The sequence below is a fragment of the Neospora caninum genome, chromosome V, assembly GCF_000208865.1.
Source record: "Neospora caninum Liverpool complete genome, chromosome V".
Classification (NCBI taxonomy): domain Eukaryota; phylum Apicomplexa; class Conoidasida; order Eucoccidiorida; family Sarcocystidae; genus Neospora; species Neospora caninum.
Window position 1 is genome coordinate 25,640 of NC_018391.1, and position 17,533 is coordinate 43,172.

Consider the following 17,533-nt stretch of genomic DNA (forward strand, 5'->3'; position numbering starts at 1 on the left):
TTGGGGGGGGGGGGGTGGGGTTCGAACCCTGGATTCTCCCAGTAGACACGGATCGTTTGGGTGATGAAAGGAAGACCGAAGAAGGGGCGGGAAGACGAAGATTGACCGGTGTGGAGCTCAAAAGAGATCCAGACTGACGTAATGTCCGGCAAAGAAGAGATATACCTGTGGAAGGAGGGATGATAGGCGAGTATGGGCCCCAGCGCAAAGTTGCTGGTGAGTCGCTACGATAACCCAAAAGGCATCTTCCACTAACCACGGGAAGACAACGAACCAGTGGAGAACACAACTTTGCAGACACGAAGAAGAAGCAAAGCGGAGCGGACGCTCCGAAAGTAAAGAAGAATGGTTGGCTTCTGTGTCCCGATTATATTGACATTTTACCGGGCAAGCTGTCGGGGTCAAGAGCGCATGCAACCAGCGTACCGGGCTAAAAGCACGATGAGGCCGCAGCGAGAACTCAGGAGCTCCGGTTCAGAAAAGTAAGCCACCTCAAGTTCCGAATAACGTTGCCATGTAACAAAAAGTGAAAGAGCCGTCTGCAACTCGCCCATGTTTAGTTCTTCTGCAGGGGTGTATCCCAGCATCGTGGGTCAGCATGTCCCAGCCGCTAGGCCCCAACACTAAGATGTGAGAGGGACAGCCGAGCTCCCCCTTTGTCGTCGTTCTACCATGCTTACAGTGTTTCGTTCTTCAGCAAACTTTTGCTGCACTTTATCACCTGAATACTCGCCGGTCGTTTCCTATTTTTGCATTCGTCCCTCTGGACAACAAGTTATCAACGGTTTCGGGTGCCTAAAGTTTGCGAACATTCCATTCAAGGACCGAAGGACATGATCGCATACCTAGAGTATGTCGCCTCACAGCAGCTGTGTTTGCCTGGTTGCGCGCAGTGCACTTTACCGCAGCATTAGGTGGTTCTTCCTCTCACCACGTGCCTAGCCGACTCAGCCAGCGCCTGGTGTCCACAGAAAACAGTGCAAACTCTCAACGGCGACACCGAACGTCTGCAAAGGTCTACAATTTCCCCCAGCAGGCGGTGCACGTTTCACTTCTGCTTCAGTTTGTTGTTAGTTTAAAAGTATAAGGTCTATAACATGAAGTTTCTTCGCCAGTTTACCTGTTGCGACCGTAGTTTGCCGCGAGTAGCCCCCGTGCTGCGGGGGTTATCCGTTGCGCTGCTGACACGACTGCCACATATCCATGGGATGTAGTCGAATATTCCCGCTGTTGCAGCACATACGAGGCAGACGTGTGCCCGTGGGATAAGAACTCAGACCGCACGGTGGGGTCGCAAGCGTGCGAGGTACATGGTGGCAAGCTTCACTTGCAAATCTTTGCTGGGCAGTGCGACCCTCTGGCGTCACAGTCTTGTGGCACATGCTTCTTTCCGAGTCAGTGGTGACAATTAATAGGTAACGGGAAGAGAGAGGAGCTACCAGACTTCTTCAGGAGACGTATTTGGTTTCCAGGTTCACCCACGCGGCCAAAGTGGCACGAACCACGATGTGGATCAGTCGTTGTACGGTTCTTTTGACTGTTCTATGTTTATCTCTGTCAAATGCAACCGCTTCCTCCCAGATCCTGAAAAACAGCGATTCTCGTATCAGCGCCTGCCCAGCTCCAATCGAGCATACGGACTGCGGCATTATTGCCATGTCCATTCGATGCCGGCCAAACGTTAATGCTGTGACGTCTGTCGCACCTAGAGACGGTTTCCGCAGCAAGTTGTGTTTTAGGGTTCACTGATGAAAGAGGTGAGCCTCTATGAAATTGACGACATGCTACGAAGCGCCACAGGCAGTCCCAGACCAGCCTCACGGTGCTGTCACGCTTCCGTTATGTTGTCACGGTCCAGGCTATACAGAGTACTTCAGCCCCGATGCTCTCCGCGGGAATAACGTGGATTTCCAGACCCACAATCAACGGAGAAGCCAAGAGGCGCCATAAACTCCAGTTGCACCGATGTTTGCTTAAGCTGGTGTTGTATCAACGAAAAATCACCGCCGTGGGACCACACAAAGTGTAGGCGGCCAAAGTAAAGTGCGTGTTTTGCACGTCCTGAGCGCTGAGATGTACATTAGGGCTGTAGCGTTTCGGGGTCTTCAGGTTTTCCGAAGTGCTGGTGGGTCCGTCTCTGTGACTGGAAGGAATCCTTCCACGACTAACGTTAACGAGACAGCGAAGGGCGAGCGCAAAGGCCACACCGGGACGCAATTGTGTAATCTCAGCGGCTCTCTTTCCTCCCAACTGGGAAAAATTCAGCAACAGGAAAGAAATTTTTGACAGGGGCACTCGGTACCTTCCGATATGTTTGCCGCTGTGTACGGCGCAGACACACTACTCTGCAGTACTGCGGCAGCGTGCTAGCATTTGCACACCACGTTCGCGAAGACAAAACATGAGCAAACGACGGAAAAGTGCATGGTTGTTGTCTGTGTGTACCGACCAGATAAACCAAGATTACGCGTCGGGTATCGGTTACGCAACGATGACGCAGCCGCTCGTGTTTCGGAAGGGCGAGCTTAGGTGGTCTGATCCCGTGGAGACACAGAGACGTCTCCCTTCGGATCTCCTCCCTACCGGAAGGCGGCTCAGATTCGCGCGAAAAAAGCTATTGTACGGTTGCGTGCCACATGCTTAGAAACCTTTAATCCCGTGGGGGCGGTTTGGTGCGAGTTCCGGTTGTTGAATCGGCAAGTTGGCATCATTCGGGAACACCGCGCGACTCGCTTCGCTTTCCCGTGCGCAGAACGCCCACAGACACCAAACTCCTCTGGACCACGAATAAACTCGGGCTGAGAAATATCCGTGCGTTTTCAGGTACTTTTAAATCTCGTCCGTCGAAACCGCCGATGGACAAGACCGAGACCCTTCAGAAGGCTCTCCGCCCGGTCCGTTTGGTGGAACTTTGCTCCAGCAGCTCTCCCAGCGCTGTCTCTGTGTGTCTAGCGTGAATGGCATGATTTTGGTGTCCGGCACAAAACTGGATGGAGGGACCTCACCAACTCGCCAGTTTCTTCTGTCACTTGGAAACCGTTCAACCGTGTTTTCCGTATCTCACTTTTGTTGATAATGTGGAACACAAAAATACTAAGTTGGTAAGCAGCGACAATCTCTCTTGAGGCGTGCAAAGCTGTGCACGGAGTGGAGTGTAAGGCACGCTTGCAAAGATGCTGCAATTCGTTCGTACAGAGCCTAAGAGTTCTCTTCCTCCCACTCCAGCCAAACGGACGATTTATTCCCGGCGACGGTGCGAATAAAATGGACGGAACTCCACTGCATTCAGCACTTTGTGCAGGAACTGCTTCCGTCTTCCCCCCCTCGCCGTGCCCGCTGAATGACGGTACGGGCTGCCCAGACGGCCGTTTGTTTCCGCACCGTGCTCGTCCCGTTTCGTCCCATTTTCAGACCGACACACAGAGGAGGTGTTAGTCCTTCTGGTGCTTCTTTCTGAACAACGTTTGAGCGGTATTCGCCAAGTTACACCTGTGAACTTTCATTGTCTAAGAAGGGGAGACGGGGCTCGAGCTGCCGCCCCGCGCGTTTTTGGGGTCATCCGTTCGTGTGCCTCATGCTCCGTTCATCATCCGAGAGGAGCCGAAGCCCTGTGCATTTTCCATTTCCGACCCCTCCTGGCCAGACTGCCTGTGGGGAAAAAGAGTCCCTGGGGTGCTTTTCTGAGACACCCATGTTTTTGTCACCCGTGCGGCGGTTCTCTGTTAGAGCCTGTCGCCTTTTAACTTTACAACCACAGCTGAACCCCTCAAAGGCGCGATTCCCTTTTTCGCCTGCGCACCGACGTGTGTGCGTGGTTCTGAAAGCAGCTTCTATCCTTCCGACCATGGTCTTGCCACGAAGACCCGTCGCCGTAGATCCGCCATGGTGTACGGAATTGTGATCTTCGCGACTGAGGGCTCCGTGCCACTGTTCTCGTCGTTTTATACTCCCGAAGGAAACGACGAGCAAATGCGAAAGCGGGAACAGGTGAGCGACCGGAAACGTCTTTCGTTACCACGCGTGTCTGACTCACCCAACTGGGATCGCCGCCAACCGTGCTGACCCATTCTTCGCCACAACCTCCAAGATGCGGAGTGTATGTTTACAACGGAAGACCGTTTCTCGGCCGTCGACTCGCCTGTCTGCAGCAGCTTCCCCTGTTCAGTCGTGTTCTGCCCCTAGACAAGTCTCGCTTCTCGGGTGCGTTCGTGAATAGCACTATGTAAACCGACCCAAACCTTCGGGCCTCACCTGCGCGTACCCGTTGTCAGAAATTCGCCCGCGCAGCCCCTTTGCGCCGCATGCGCACACTATCGAGTGCCGTTGGCGTTAGGCGCGCTTGTGGTGTTTTTTGTCTCAGGCTGTCATTCGGCGCGTGGTCGAGGACCACCTTTTTCAGGTGCAATGCACTCGAGACGTTCTCTTGGCGTGTACCCCCTCGCCCCCCGCTCCACCGTCCTCAACAGCTTCTACAGGTTCTTCCTCGTTAACCATTAATCCCTATGGAGGAAAGCGGCTCACCGGAGCAGGAGCGGGGAGCCGTTCGTGGCTCGACGCCCCGCATCACCCCGCCGGAAACGGCGCTGCAGGGACAGCTGGAAAGGCAGCGGAAGCCGAGAGTATGAGCGCTCCTGGAGGCGTCCGTACAGCCGGAGGCGGGGGCGCGGGATTTCGGTGAGTGGCTGCAGCGGAACAGCAAACTGTGGCGCACAGTGCACGAACCCTGCCGCAGCAAACTTTCTCTTTTTTCCAGCGAGAGAAACCGAACGCCGGGTGACCGGTTTGTTCGTTTTTTTCCCCTTGTTGCACGTTGAAGCAGCACTGTCCCTCTCTACCTTCGGAGGACCTCAGCACTCTCGCAAGCGAACGCGCGGTGTTTTTTCCTTTCGTGTCCTGCGCACATTTCCCTCTCCGTGTAGCTCGGATTCTGCCGCGGCCGTGTTCAGCTCCTCTCCGCGGGGCTTGGACGGTTCCGCATCTCAGACGCCCGTCCTGCGCTCTTCTGTGTGCGTTGCCTCCCTACATATTCCTCCCGCGTCGCCCACAGCCGAAAACCTCGAGGCGGTCCAGAGCCTTCGGCCCTTGAGGCGGCAGAGGCTGCTGCGAAAAGACGAGAAGCCGCCGTGACTGCAGCGAACATCGCGGCTGCGGAAGTGATGGAAGGCGTTCTGCTCCTTCAGCGCTCTTCGCTCTTCGCGTCGCCAAAGGTCGTGGTCTGGAAGCACGTCGAGAGGTGAGACAACCAGAGATCCCCGTCACCAGAAAAGAACGCCGAATAGCCGAAACCAGAAGCACCAGTGAGGGAACACAGAAATCCCACGCGAACCCCCAGACTAGCGGGACCGACAGCACCTGGAAAGGTCCCGACCGCGAGAGGGAGAAGACGGCACGCAAGACAGAGACATTTGAAGCACGAAGGTGCGTTTGCCTGCGTTGCGTTGTCTGTTCGGACCCATCGCCGACGTCGGAACATGTGGAGGGAAGGCGGCAGTGGTAGAACAACGGAACGATGGAGAGACGGGTGTCTTGGCTGTGTGGGGAAACCTAGCGACACACTTCGCGCTTCCGTCTTCCCAAATCCTCAGTCTGCGAGTTTGAGTGTTCCTTTCGGTTTTGCGCCCCCGTGTGTCTGGATTCCAGCATAAGCTACGCTCTGATTTGTGGCGCGGTGGATAATATTCTGCTTGGCGCGAATTTCCTCACTCTGTTTATCCATTGCCTTGCCGAGAGCTTCGCCAGCGATAAGATCATCTCGACTCAGCTCTTTGCTCAACAGGTACGACCTGTGCGAACTTGTGGTACTTTCGTGACCCGTTCGCCTGCCATGCAGCCTTGTCGAATTGCACCTATTCGTGTAGAAGGATGCGCGTGTACAGATTGGTAAAGGACTGTTTCCAAGGCGGCTGTTCCTGTGAAGGTGACGCCATGAAAGGCACCGTCGTTTGGCAGCGACACTGTCGACGACCGTAGAAGATCTTAGCAGTTGGTGCCTTCACAGTGAATGAGGTGAATGGATCAGAAGTCAAGGGCGAGACCACGTTCACCTGGGGAAGCAGCTGAGCCATAGACGTGCGCGGCGCGCTGTGTCTGATCTTGCGATGCCTCTCGCGCGTTCGGCCCTGATCTTGTATAGACAGTCTGTTGCCCGGAGAGACTTTCCAAGTTCCTGGAGCTAGCAGACAGTCGTGAGACCTGCTTCGTTCCATGCCTGTTCCTTGGTTCTCCAGTTGTTGAGTCGGCCTGACCTGATTCTTCTCGTCCTCCACTTTCTGCTTCCCGGTAGGTCCGAGTGTTACCCTGCACGACTGCATGCAGTCCCCAGTTGGGGGCACACCGCGTCCAGAAGCTGCCCGACTGCGAAAATGCATCCGACAGATTTGCAGAAGTTGTACGCTAGTGTGGTGTCTCGCGCCCTAAGGGCGCCACGAAGGCGTCGCTGTGGAAAACGACACGTCTCCGTGTTCTAGCCGAACAACTGTCGGCTGTGTCTCGTTCAGGGTAGAAAGATGAACTTTGTATGTGAGAAAAACGCGTCAGTGCATAAGTGTATAATCCCGTTTTTGTTGCATGCGTTCATACGGACGTGCGAATTTCTCAATAGTGGGTCTTCAAACGCGCATGAAAGAACCATTTGTTCGTCTGTAGGCATCTATTCAGGTCTTCTCGTGCTGCGTGTGTTTCGGTGCCCTCCGATTGGCCACTCTGTCTCATCACATAACGCACGAGTGGCTGAAGACATGCTGGGGGCTGCTTTCTGTCGACTTTCACAGTCAGCAAATGCAGCTGTGACTGGGTGCAAAGGCTGGCTTCCATGCTTGTGGGACTCCCATTTTCAAAACTGGTAGGTACCAGCCCCCTTCCATGTTCAGAACGCGGCCTGAGCTTTCCGGAGTGCTTAGCGAGGGAAATTTGGTTGACCCGGCCCGAGTCTCACCAGGCCGGAAACGGGCTGTTTCGACATGTGGCCACGTGCAGACGTAGCTATGAGGTTCTCGTACGGTTTCCGGTTTGTGTGTACGCACAGGCGGGCAGCTAATCTTTATCAACGGCAGTCAGGCGAAGTTTCTGAAGGGCAAAATCAAGGCGGCCCTGGATCAGAAAAAGGGCTGAAGCGAAGCGCGAATGCAAAACCACCGTTCAAAAAGCTTCGTCCTCGAGGTCACGTGTTTCGTCCTTGCCTCGCATCGATCCGCTGTCTTATTTCCCGCTGCTCTCTTCTGTCTCGGGTCTCGTTTATCTGCTGGACTGTTGGATCCTGTTTTGGCTCGGTGACTCCTGGGCGGAATCGGGTTTACGTGCTGCCTCGCGCCGATTATTTTCCTTTGAGACATCACTGACCGCCTCGTTGGGGAGTGTGAAAGCGGCTGCACATTTTCAGCGAAGAGCAGTTCTCGTTTGAGAAAGCGGCCCACCATAAACACACACCCGAGAACACTTTAACGTAACCAGCCACTCGCATGCGCCTCGGGGAGTGAAAGTAGAGGCCTCTGCGCTGGTGTTCCCCGTTTCGATCCTCCCCGCGTTCTGCCTCGCGAGCGTTTCGCTGCCACACTGCCATCGGCGAGGGGGAGGAGTGAAATGCGGCGCACCTCGCGCAGAGTTTACAGACACCAGAGAGGAGTGCAGGAGGTTCGTACCAAGCATCTGGCCAGCCGCGACGCGTTTCTCTTTTGGTAGCTAAGCATGCACGAGACGATCTCAGTATCTCCCGAACCGTTTACCCAATTCGTTTCTTGCCTCAGCACGGACACGCAACCGAACTCAGAACCTAACTGGTTGCCCGAGACTCTGCTGAGCTGTTGTTCGGGGCGAAAAAGGAGCCTGCAGCACCAAAATTACGATTACTCTTTGATCACCCGTCACCATGCCTCGAGACCACGGAAGAGAGCAAGTTCTCTGCTCTGACGCCAGCCTCTTCTGGGGCAACAGACTTGCATGGTTGTGATAAAAAACAACGCCTAGGCGAAAGCTCTTCATATCCGACTACACACGGCAAAACCCTAGAACTATATTCGCCTCTCCAAGCCAATCGTTTGCGCAGCGCCCCACACGCAGAGGGGAACAGGCAGGAATGGTCTTCAAGCTGGAGCGCGCTCAGTTTCCAGACTGGGGGAGATCCTGCCCTCCGTTTCTTCCGCGTCCCACGCCTGCGGTTGCCTAGGGGGCGGTAGGAGCAATCTAGCGCGGAGGCTTCTTTCTCGGGAACTCAGATCCTCTTCCTTCGCCCGTTCATCTTTCGCTGCCAAGGAAAAGTCTTCTGTCCGTGCACCGTAGCCTTCACCGCACTGGACCGGGGTGAGCAGCTGCAGCCAGACGCGAAGCCTGTCGTCAGCGATGGCTTTGAATGGCGCTCGCGGGTGGTGACAAGGAAGCACTTCAAGTGGATACAGCAGGACGTTTTGCGCGGCACTTTCAAGTTTGCCTGTCGCCCAGCCCGCCAGAACTTCCGCAACGCGCCGATGGCCAAACCGCCCCGCATGCAGAGTCTGGCCCACCAGGACGCCGGCGAGCCGGCCGTCGGACACAAAGTGAGACGCGCCGCCAAACGACCGCTTCGCGTTTTTCCCGCCTTGCCTCGGGAGCTTTGTCTGTTTGCCTTCGTGTGAGACGGCGCCGGCACGACGGGAAGACGCACGGACGGAGGCCGAGTCTACAAGGTGGAGAAAGTGAAAGGCAGGCGCCTGGTTGGGGGGACAGGCGGCGAGAAGCCACAAACGCGGGTCGGTCAAAGACAGCACGGCGTAGATCATAGGCTGGTGCGTGAGAAGCAGATACGAAGGAGACAGCGACCACGACGGCGCCGAGGCAGGGGAAGGGGCGTCTCTCGCAGGCCTTGAACCGCCGCGCTCGTCCCCTCCACAAGCCGGTCCGCTCCCCGGCGAGTCAGCCACCCGCAGGGGACTTTCATCGCGTCCGCCAGCGCTCGCAGGATCGCGCGTGCCTTCGCTCTGACCTGCTCGTGGTCGGTTTGTGGTGGGCTCGCCGGCTCGCTCGTGAAAGACGCCTTTCCGTTCATCCTTTCCACGGTGCATGCAGAGCCGCAGTTGAGGCTGCGGGTACCCCAGGCGCTCCAAATGGAACTGCCGCTCTGTCGCCAGGGCATGCAGCCACTGCAGATGGATCGGAAGACGCTGCGGCCGCGAGACACACGCCTCGAGCTTCTTCTGAAGGCACAGAGCCCGCTGAAGAACGGAGGCGTCGACGCTTTCCTCCGGCCCCGCTGGCAGCGCAACTGAGGCCGACTCCGGCGGCGGGCTGCCGTTCTCTGAGAGGCTAGAAAGGGAAGCAGTTCCGGAGTCGGCGCGAGAGACCTCCGTGGCAGGAGACGCAAGCTTCGCTCGCTTCTCCTCCAATGGGGAAACGAACGACCGCACTGCCTGTTTCAGAAGGAACGCCTGCTGCTCACTCGTGAGGCCGCACAAGTGATGGCCTTCTCGAGGCTCCGTCGCGCCTTCTGCGTCCCCGTCTTCCTCGGAGTCCTCGATGTATCTCAGCCGGGGACCAGAACCCGATTTATCGCCCTCCGGAGCGCCGGCTGTCTGAGCCTCCCGCTCTCGCGTTTCCTCGCCCCAAAGCCACCGTGGCCGAGACGGCGAAGGCATGCACCCAGAGGCTCGAGAACTGACCGGTGTCTCTCGTGCATCCTGACGCGATGCCTCGCTCCCCGTTCGCTGGCGCGCAGTGGACGAGAGAAGCCTGGCGCGAGGAGCGTTTTCCAGACCTTCAGGAGTCCGCGCGTCGCGGGGGCGGTGCGACAGTGCAGACCCGTGAGCAGTCTGAAAGAGAGAGGGGGAACTGTGTGTTTCTCTGCCGCGTTGCTTTCTTTCGAGTCCTTGGAAACGCGTTTCCTCCATCTCTCTGTCCGCGGCCTCCACGTGCTCGGCTGCTCTCGGGGTCTCTCCGTCCTGGGCGAAACGGGGCTTTTCTTCACCCTCGGAGCGCACGTGCTTCCCACCCGACGTGCGCCGAAAAGCCGCTGCTTCTTCCTCAGAGGCGCCCCGCGCCAAGAGCTCCACGCACTTGACAGTGCCCGCAGCGTAGGCCGCCGGATCTTCCCAGTCCGGTTCCTTGAACCGAGCGAGAGGCTGCTGGCCCGCTCGGAGCCAGTTACGAGGGAGCGTGGAACGGAGGAAGGCGGCCAGCGACGCCGAGGTTTGCCAAGGCGGGAAACGGAAAAAAGGCAAGTGCAGACAAGCGACACCGGCGCGCTCGAGTCGGAGTCGCTTCTGCCGCGTTTTCCCGTCGCAGATATATCTGACGGGGACCACCACGTCGCAGTCACCCGCGCAGTAGACTTCCTCGGCTGTCCACTCTGGGGTGGGGAATTCCTCGAGACGGCCGGTGAGTGTCGCGCCTGTCTCCCTGTCCACAAGGTCCGACATGCGCATGTGAGCTTGGTAGGATGGCGGCCCGCTGGCGAGGCATGTGATGCTCGACCTCTGTTCCGCTGCGTCGCCTTTTCCCCTCGCGTCTTCGCGTCTGTGTTCGGCCATGCGTTCGTTCTCCCGTGCAGCCCCCGTCCCCGCGGGGGGGGGGTCGCGCTGGAGCCACGAGAGGAAATGGGACGGGCCATCGACCTCGACGGCGAGAGCGCGCTGAGACGCCTTGTGGACGAGGAGAAGATCCACAAATGCACTCAGAGGCGGAGGCAGAAGCAGCTCTTCAAATATTTCGACTTGGTAGGGATCGAGGACAGCCTGGAGCGCCCAGCGCGCCCGACGTTGAAGCGTCGACTGGATTGGCATCGTCGACAGCGGTCCGAGAAATCGCCACACTTCCAGGACGCTCGGCGAAATTCCAAGAGACGCCGCGACCGCGACGCATGCGGTTTCCACGGCGGCCAGCGAAGACGCAATCGGGGCGGTGGACGCCGAGCCGGGGGGGAAGAGGGCAGAAGGCCCCCGCTCCAATTGAGGCGACTCAGACGTGTGCGCAGGCAGGCGACTCGGCGCGGAGGCGAGGAGAAAGGGAGAAGAGCAGAGACCCGCCGGGGCGGCAGGAGACAGAGACGGCGTCTGAGAAGACCGCTGCGGCGACGTGAAGTTCTGAAACACGAAATCGAGAAAGCTCGTGTACACGCTCGTGTTCCAACTCGCCGACAAGCAATTCGCTGGGGCATCGAGACTCTGGCCTTCCGCGAGCTCCAAGAGGACGGACCGGATGTCCCTTTTCTCTGTTTCTGCTCCTTCGTCACACAGTTTGGCAGCGACCAGTTCTTTCCTAGTCAACGCCGCGGCGGAGGCCAGCAGCACAGGATACAGGGGGTTGCCCGCAGTGAACCCGGCACGAGAAAACGCGGCGAGAAGCAGCGCCACAGAACGCTGGACGTCTGGGACGATTGAGGCGAGAACCACAGGGAGGAGCGCACCGCCGGCGTTGCTCGGGAGAGCGTCCAAAGGCGGGGACGGCGCGCCCTCTTTTTCTCCTGTCGCGGATTTGCTCGCGACCGGCAGCGGCGGCGACACACTGGAGGCGAGGAGGGGGTGGAGGGCCGACGCGCCGACGCCGAGAGAAGCCGCAGGCGGCCTCGTCTCTTCTGTGTCTCGACACTGGGTGTTCCGCGTTTCCCCGCCGCACTGTCGGTCTTGCCCCTCAGTGCAGAGGCAGACCTTCCCCAGGAGCGCGAGAGACAGGAGACGGGTGAGTGGCTGCAGAAAGCGACGGTCCGTGCACCCGCAGGCCGTGCACGCCGACAGCAGATTGGCGCAGGTCCAGAGAGGCCAGCCTTCTTTCGCCATGATTTCTTGAGCTTTCAGTGCAGTGCATGCATCTTCCCTGCTTAGAGGGTTTCGCGTCAGAGTCCGCACTGTCGTTTCTTCCCTTCCCGCCGAGCCTCTCGTGCCTTCGGCAGGCCGCGGCGAACCGCCAGGACGTGCAGACACGACTGGAGAATGGCGTCGAGTGCGGTCCCCATTCACAGCCAGTTCTTCGACGAAGCTCGCGAGGCTTGCCACGTAGCGCGAACAGGCCTCGAAGAAGGAGGGAGGCAGATCACAGCGAAGTTTGGAACACGCAGTAAGGTACGTCATCAGAAGCCGCGGAAACCGCACGAGGGCAGTTGAATTCGACAGCGCAGCGCTGGCCGGTTCCGCCGAGAGAAAGCATGGGGTTTCGGCACCGCCTCGGCCGGGAGACAGCTGACGCGTGCCCATCGGGCTCCAAGACGCCTCCGCGACCCGCGCGCGTCGTTCCCCGCCACCCTTCGCTCGCTGCCTCGCGCTGTCCGGCTCCCCGATACTGTCCAGATCCTCTCGACGCCTCTCGACCGCCGCGCCGCCCCAGTGGCCTTCGCTGTGTTGGAGCAACCGCGCAGTCACGTGGTCTGTCACGAGGGCGACGAGGAGCGTGTGGCGTCTGTTGAGCACATTCAAGGCCCAGACGACGCCGGCGAGTGTCTCCATTTTCAAAGCCTCGTCGATAAGCCGAGACAGCGCCGGCGTCGCGAGGGCGGCTTGAGACGCCTGCATGCAGAAGAGGTCACAGAGCTCGTCGATCGCAGTGCTCACGAACCGGCTCTTCACGTCCTCATTCGCGTGTTTGAACGAGGGATAAGACACGAGGATGCTGCACAGACGCTCGACCCCCAAGCGCGACAGCAGCGGCCCAGGCTGCCTGGGTTCGTCCAGCGTCTCTTGCGGTCTGCTGACCGCGCCGCTCTCCTGCACGGGCCACCTGAGTTGTCCTCTAGCCTTTCGGGGCGCCTCCGCGTTCGCCGACGCCAGCACACGTGCGAGCACTTTGTCCAGCAGCTGACTGACGACTTCTTGAGGAATCCCCGCGTGCTCCGCAGTCTCGAGGAGTTCCGGCCGCGTCAGCGTCCACGCGAGTCGCGAGATGTGCGCGGGAGGACATTCGAAGTCCGGAACGCGCATCCTGGCCAAGATCCGCTCCAGCAACTCCCCTTCGTTCGTCTTGGCTGTCCGGGGGCCCACGCGCCCCGGCCGACTGCCACTCGGGCTGCTTCCGCGGTCCCGCGGCGTCTCTGCTCCCGCGTGCGCCGCGCGAGCGTCTCGCTCTTCTTCCCGATCGAATGCTGGCGTCTGCGCTCCGCTTCCGCCCAGAGGCGCAAAACAAGGCTCCGTCGCGGCGTCGCGGAGGGAGTTGACTAGCGCCCAGACCAAGTTGCAGATCTCGCTGTCTCGCACCTCGTTAAACTGCCTCAAAACCATGCGCACCAAGACGCCGCGACCCTCCGCGAGCTTCGCCAGAGCGCGTTCCGCTGTCGCTGCGTCGTCGAAGGCGCCCTCTGGAGCTGCTTGCTGGCCTTCCCACGACGCCCCCACGCACGCGCTCGCAGAGGCAGAGACAGCGGCCGGATTCGGATCCCCTGCGCCCAGCGACGTTTCCTCGCCTCCTGTCCCGGTTCCGCGGCGCCTCAGCGACGCTGCGCCTCGATCTTCCCGCGAAACGTCCTGAGAGGCGCCTCGGGAGAAACTGGCGCTTTCCCGCCCCGTGGCAGTCGCGGAGACAGCCGCGTCTCCCGAGCGCGCGGCATGTGAGGCTCGCCTGCGCACCAGAGAGTCCACTCGCTGCTCGACGGCAAAGGTTGAATGCCGGGCGAGCATGACAAACAAGGCAACCGCGGCCGAGATCTCCCTCGAGGTGGAGACGCCCGCTTGCTTCGCGGGCCACGCGCGGGTGTCGTCTGCGATCCCGGGGAAGGTTCGGCGAGGCGGATCGGTCCGGTCGGGAACTTGCCGCGACGTCGCCTCTTTCCGCGTGAGTCCTGCGACGACAAAGTTCAAGAGAGGCAGGGAAATATAGCGGCACCGATAGCTCGCCTCCAGCAGATTCATCACGTCCAAAAAGGAACCGCCGAGAAGCGAAAACGGCAGGCCAGCTGCGCTCGGGTCTGGGACCGGATCCCCAGCCTGCGGCGCGGTTCCAGGCCCCACAAACGCCGGGAGGCAAAAGTGTAGAGTTTCTTTGAGGAACGCCAAGGTGAGGTGCCGGTTTTCTTGCTCGGAGCCGGGCGTGACCTCGAGCACGCGACTCGCTGCCCAACAGCCAGTGCAGATCGACCGGGTTTCCCACGCGGCTTTCCCGGGTGTCTTCGGCCGCTCCCCTTTTTCCGAGGTTCCCCTCTCCTGGTCGCGACTGCGTCGATGGAAACGCGACGCAGGCAGGAGCGGAGAGAAGCCGCACGCCTCCGCAGGCCACCCAGGCTGGCGCCGCAGACTCTGGAGGGCGTGCGCGAGGACCGCGTAGAACGCAGCCCGGTGGAACTGGGCGGAATCGGTGGGGAGAGACGCGGACGGCGAAGAAGCGTCTCGACGTGCGCAGCTGGAAGCAGTGAGGAACCGCGCGTAGGCCCATAGCAACGCAGAGAGAGCCGCTGGAGACGCGGCGGCGAGGAAGCGCTCCTTCTCGGCAGGCGAAGCTCCAGAAGCGAGCGACGGTGCCGCCGACGCGGCAGACGGCGAGAAAGAAGACGCCCCCGAGGGCGAGGAGGAAGAAGCAGGAGCAGGAGACGGGAAACTGGGAGACGGCGGACCCTCCCGTGGGGGCGAGGCGCCGGAGCGGACTCCTCGCGAGGGCGTGCCCGGGTCTAGGTTTAGAATCATCCGAGAAAATCGGGCAAAAAGCAAGGGTGGAAAGGAAGAAAAGATGCATGCAGCTCGGAGAAGGGCGACCGGCCACGCACGCGAACCGCCCTCAGGGATTTCCGCCGTTCGCTCGGCAATGGCGTCCATGAAGGCGTCAGGAGAGAAGGCAGGTCCGGGCGAGGCCGCCGGCGTGGAAGGCGCAGCCAGTTGACGGCTGGAGGGCGCGATAGGGGCAGTCTCCTGTTGGTCGGGGAAACGGTCGCTTTCCCAGGCCCCGTACGTGTCTTCGTCCAGCGACAAGGGGAGGCCCGAGGGCGAGTCGCGAGCGAGTTCAGTGCCTCCGGATGGACACAGCAAGTCTTTCAGGCTGGTCACGGACCAGGCAAGGTCCATTAGCGCTGCCTCTCGAAGTCGTGGCATGCGCGCCTGAGCAGCGGAGACGAGGGGCGGGAGACTGCCTTGCGCAGTCGAGGCGAAGGCCTGGACAGCGCTGGAGAGCGACGAAGAGGCCATGAAAGACGGAAGAGAGCTGCGCGCAGCGACCGCACCCGCCCAGGCTGCGGGCGAGGCGAACGGCGCCGCAGAAGGCACCGAAGAGACGGGAGGGAAACAGGGAAACAGACGAACACACCATGCTGTGCTGTGGAGAGTCGCGACGATCCACTCATCGGCGGCGTCGAGGATGGGCAAACTCGCCGCAGTCGAGAGAGCGGCAGTGACTGCCAAAGCGTAGGCGTGCAGGAGACCGTGGAGATCTCGGGCGAGAGGCCACGCGCTGAGAGGGACTCTTTCGACCGCCGAGTCGCTCCACCCCGTCTCCCCTTCCCCCCTGTGGGGCGAGGGCCCATCGTGCCCCGGGCTGCGCTTCCTTAGGGACGAGACGGAGACAGGCTCGCTAGGTGTCTCCGTCTCCACAGGGTCGCCTGCGGTTTCTCGGGACTCTTCTGTCCAGCGGCTCCGGTCGCGAGCGCCTTCTTGGGTGGGGAGCACGTGGGCGATGCTCGAGAGGAGACGCTGAAGGTCTCCTTCGAACTCGGCTGGCGACACGCGGGGTCTGCCAAGATCGACCGACGGCGGCAGGGGTAGAGACTTCCCCAGAGTCGTCAAAATCGATCCGACGCGGCCTAGATAGCTCCACAACTGCCGCGCGGTCAAGAGACAACCTTTCCCAGCTGCCTCCGTCACACACTGCCCCGCGGCCTCACCGTCTTGGCTGGGCAGAGACTGGAGAAAGGGAGAAGACGAAGAGAAAGACGACGAGGAGGGAGAAGAAGAAGAGAAAGACGACGAGGAGGGAGAAGACGAAGAGAAAGACGGTGAGGAGGGAGCGGTCGCCTCGCGGGAACAGAGAGATGAATAGTGGCCGGGACCGCCGGAGACAGAGGAAGATGGCGACGAGGAAGAGCTTGCGGAGGAGGCGTGCCGTGCAGCGAGGTGGAGATCCCTCGCCTCGAGGAGCTCGGATCGAAGTCGAAGGAGGAGACTCGTGACAGCTTGCGCACGGTGAAGCAGACAGCCAAAGATCGCCTCGCGCTGAGACAGTCGGCCTGAGCGGTGGCGAACGGCGCAGGACGCACGCGCAAAGATCGAAGCCCTCAAACGGTAGATTTCGCGGATGGCATCTCCCAAGTCGCCGGTGAGTTTGTGCGTCTCCTGCGGGCACCGGTCCTGAGAGGCGCGTACCTGGGGTGGAGAGAAATCCCCTCCGGAAGGGACGGCGGGCGACGCTCGCCGCGCCGTTTCGGGCACTGTCCCGCGTGCACCCGTGCTGTCCCGGGGGCTCGGCCGGTCGGAATCCGCAAGCAGCCTTCGCTGTGAAGGAGGCTGATGGGATGTTCTGTTTGCGGAACGCAGGGAGCGAGAATTTGCGGAAGAGAAAGAGACACCTTTTCCCACGCAGAGCGACGCACCCGAAGAGGCACGAGGAGCCTCCGAAAGATACGCGGAAGGCGACAGCTCAGAGCACGACGGCTCAGAAAACGAAGGCTCAGAACACGGAGGCGCGGAAGGCGAGAGCGGAGAGGAAAGGGAAGGGAGGAGAGGTGTAAGGCGCGAGCGCGAGAGGGTGGCGGAATCCGTTGAAGGAGAAAGAGGGGCGGAGCGCGCGGAGGAGGAAAAGGAAGCAGCCAAGAAGAATACGGGCGACCGAAGCGCAGAGGACAAGACAGGAGACTCGCTGAGCGACTCGCGCCTCGGATGGGCGCACAGAATCTCTCTCGCGACTTCCGTTCCTGCGCGCTGTATGCGGTCTTCGTGTTTACACCCGTTCCTGTGCCCGCCACAGTCGATGCCCAACACTTCCGGACGAAGGCTCCGCGCCGGCGATTCCCGGCTTCGGCCCAAGTCCATTGGCGGGCGGAGTCGCGCATCTTCTCGTCGCCCTCGTTTCTCGACTTTCAACCTTGCACGGGCAAATGCGCCCCAAGCTGCTGGGGACCGCCTCGCCATTGGGCCAGTGGGACAGGCAGCCCCCGAGCGTTTCTCTCAGAGGGTTTCTTTCCGGCGAGTCTCGGCGAGCAAGACGATTCTGTCCCTGTCGCGATGCTCAGGATTTGACCCGCGATCATGCCTCCAAGTTCCGTCGGGAGGTAAATACAGTTCGATCCGATCACGTTCCCCTCTTCTTGCGTAAAACCGGAGAGGGCCCGTGGTAGAAACGTACCAGTCTTGGGGCTCTCTTTGGCGGCGCTCCGCTGTCTGCAGAGAGAGGGGAAGCTGCGCGACGGCCAGACCCCGCCTTTTCTGAGGATCCAGGCCGCCGCGAAGGGCTCCACGGGTTTGGAGTTCGAACGCGCAGCGCCCTAGAGAGTCTTCCCGTTGAGGGTTGAGAGTCGCAGAAGCGGAGAGAACGGCGAGAGAAGGCGAGGGAACGGCGAGAGAAGGCGAGGGAACGGCGAGAGAAGGCGAGGGAACGGCGAGAGAAGGCGAGGGAACGGCGAGCAAGGCAGAAAAGGCGGCTTCGGGTGACCACAGCGCTCCGGTCGCTC

General features: G+C 60.2%; 2 protein-coding genes across 2 annotated transcripts; one reads left to right on the top strand and one right to left on the bottom strand.

Annotated features, from left to right (window-relative positions):
• Window positions 1–3,882: 3,882 nt before the first annotated feature.
• Window positions 3,883–7,110, top strand: NCLIV_012250 (conserved hypothetical protein; the record flags this gene model as incomplete). Its single annotated transcript, XM_003881411.1, has 6 exons — window positions 3,883–3,987; window positions 4,361–4,674; window positions 5,048–5,233; window positions 5,641–5,776; window positions 6,228–6,279; window positions 7,025–7,110. 6 exons carry the CDS (start codon window positions 3,883–3,885, stop codon window positions 7,108–7,110), a joined length of 879 nt encoding a protein of 292 aa, XP_003881460.1.
• Window positions 7,111–8,078: 968 nt separating this feature from the next.
• NCLIV_012260 (conserved hypothetical protein) lies at window positions 8,079–16,895 on the bottom strand (the record flags this gene model as incomplete). Its single annotated transcript, XM_003881412.1, has 1 exon — window positions 8,079–16,895. One exon carries the CDS (start codon window positions 16,893–16,895, stop codon window positions 8,079–8,081), a length of 8,817 nt encoding a protein of 2,938 aa, XP_003881461.1.
• Window positions 16,896–17,533: the final 638 nt, after the last annotated feature.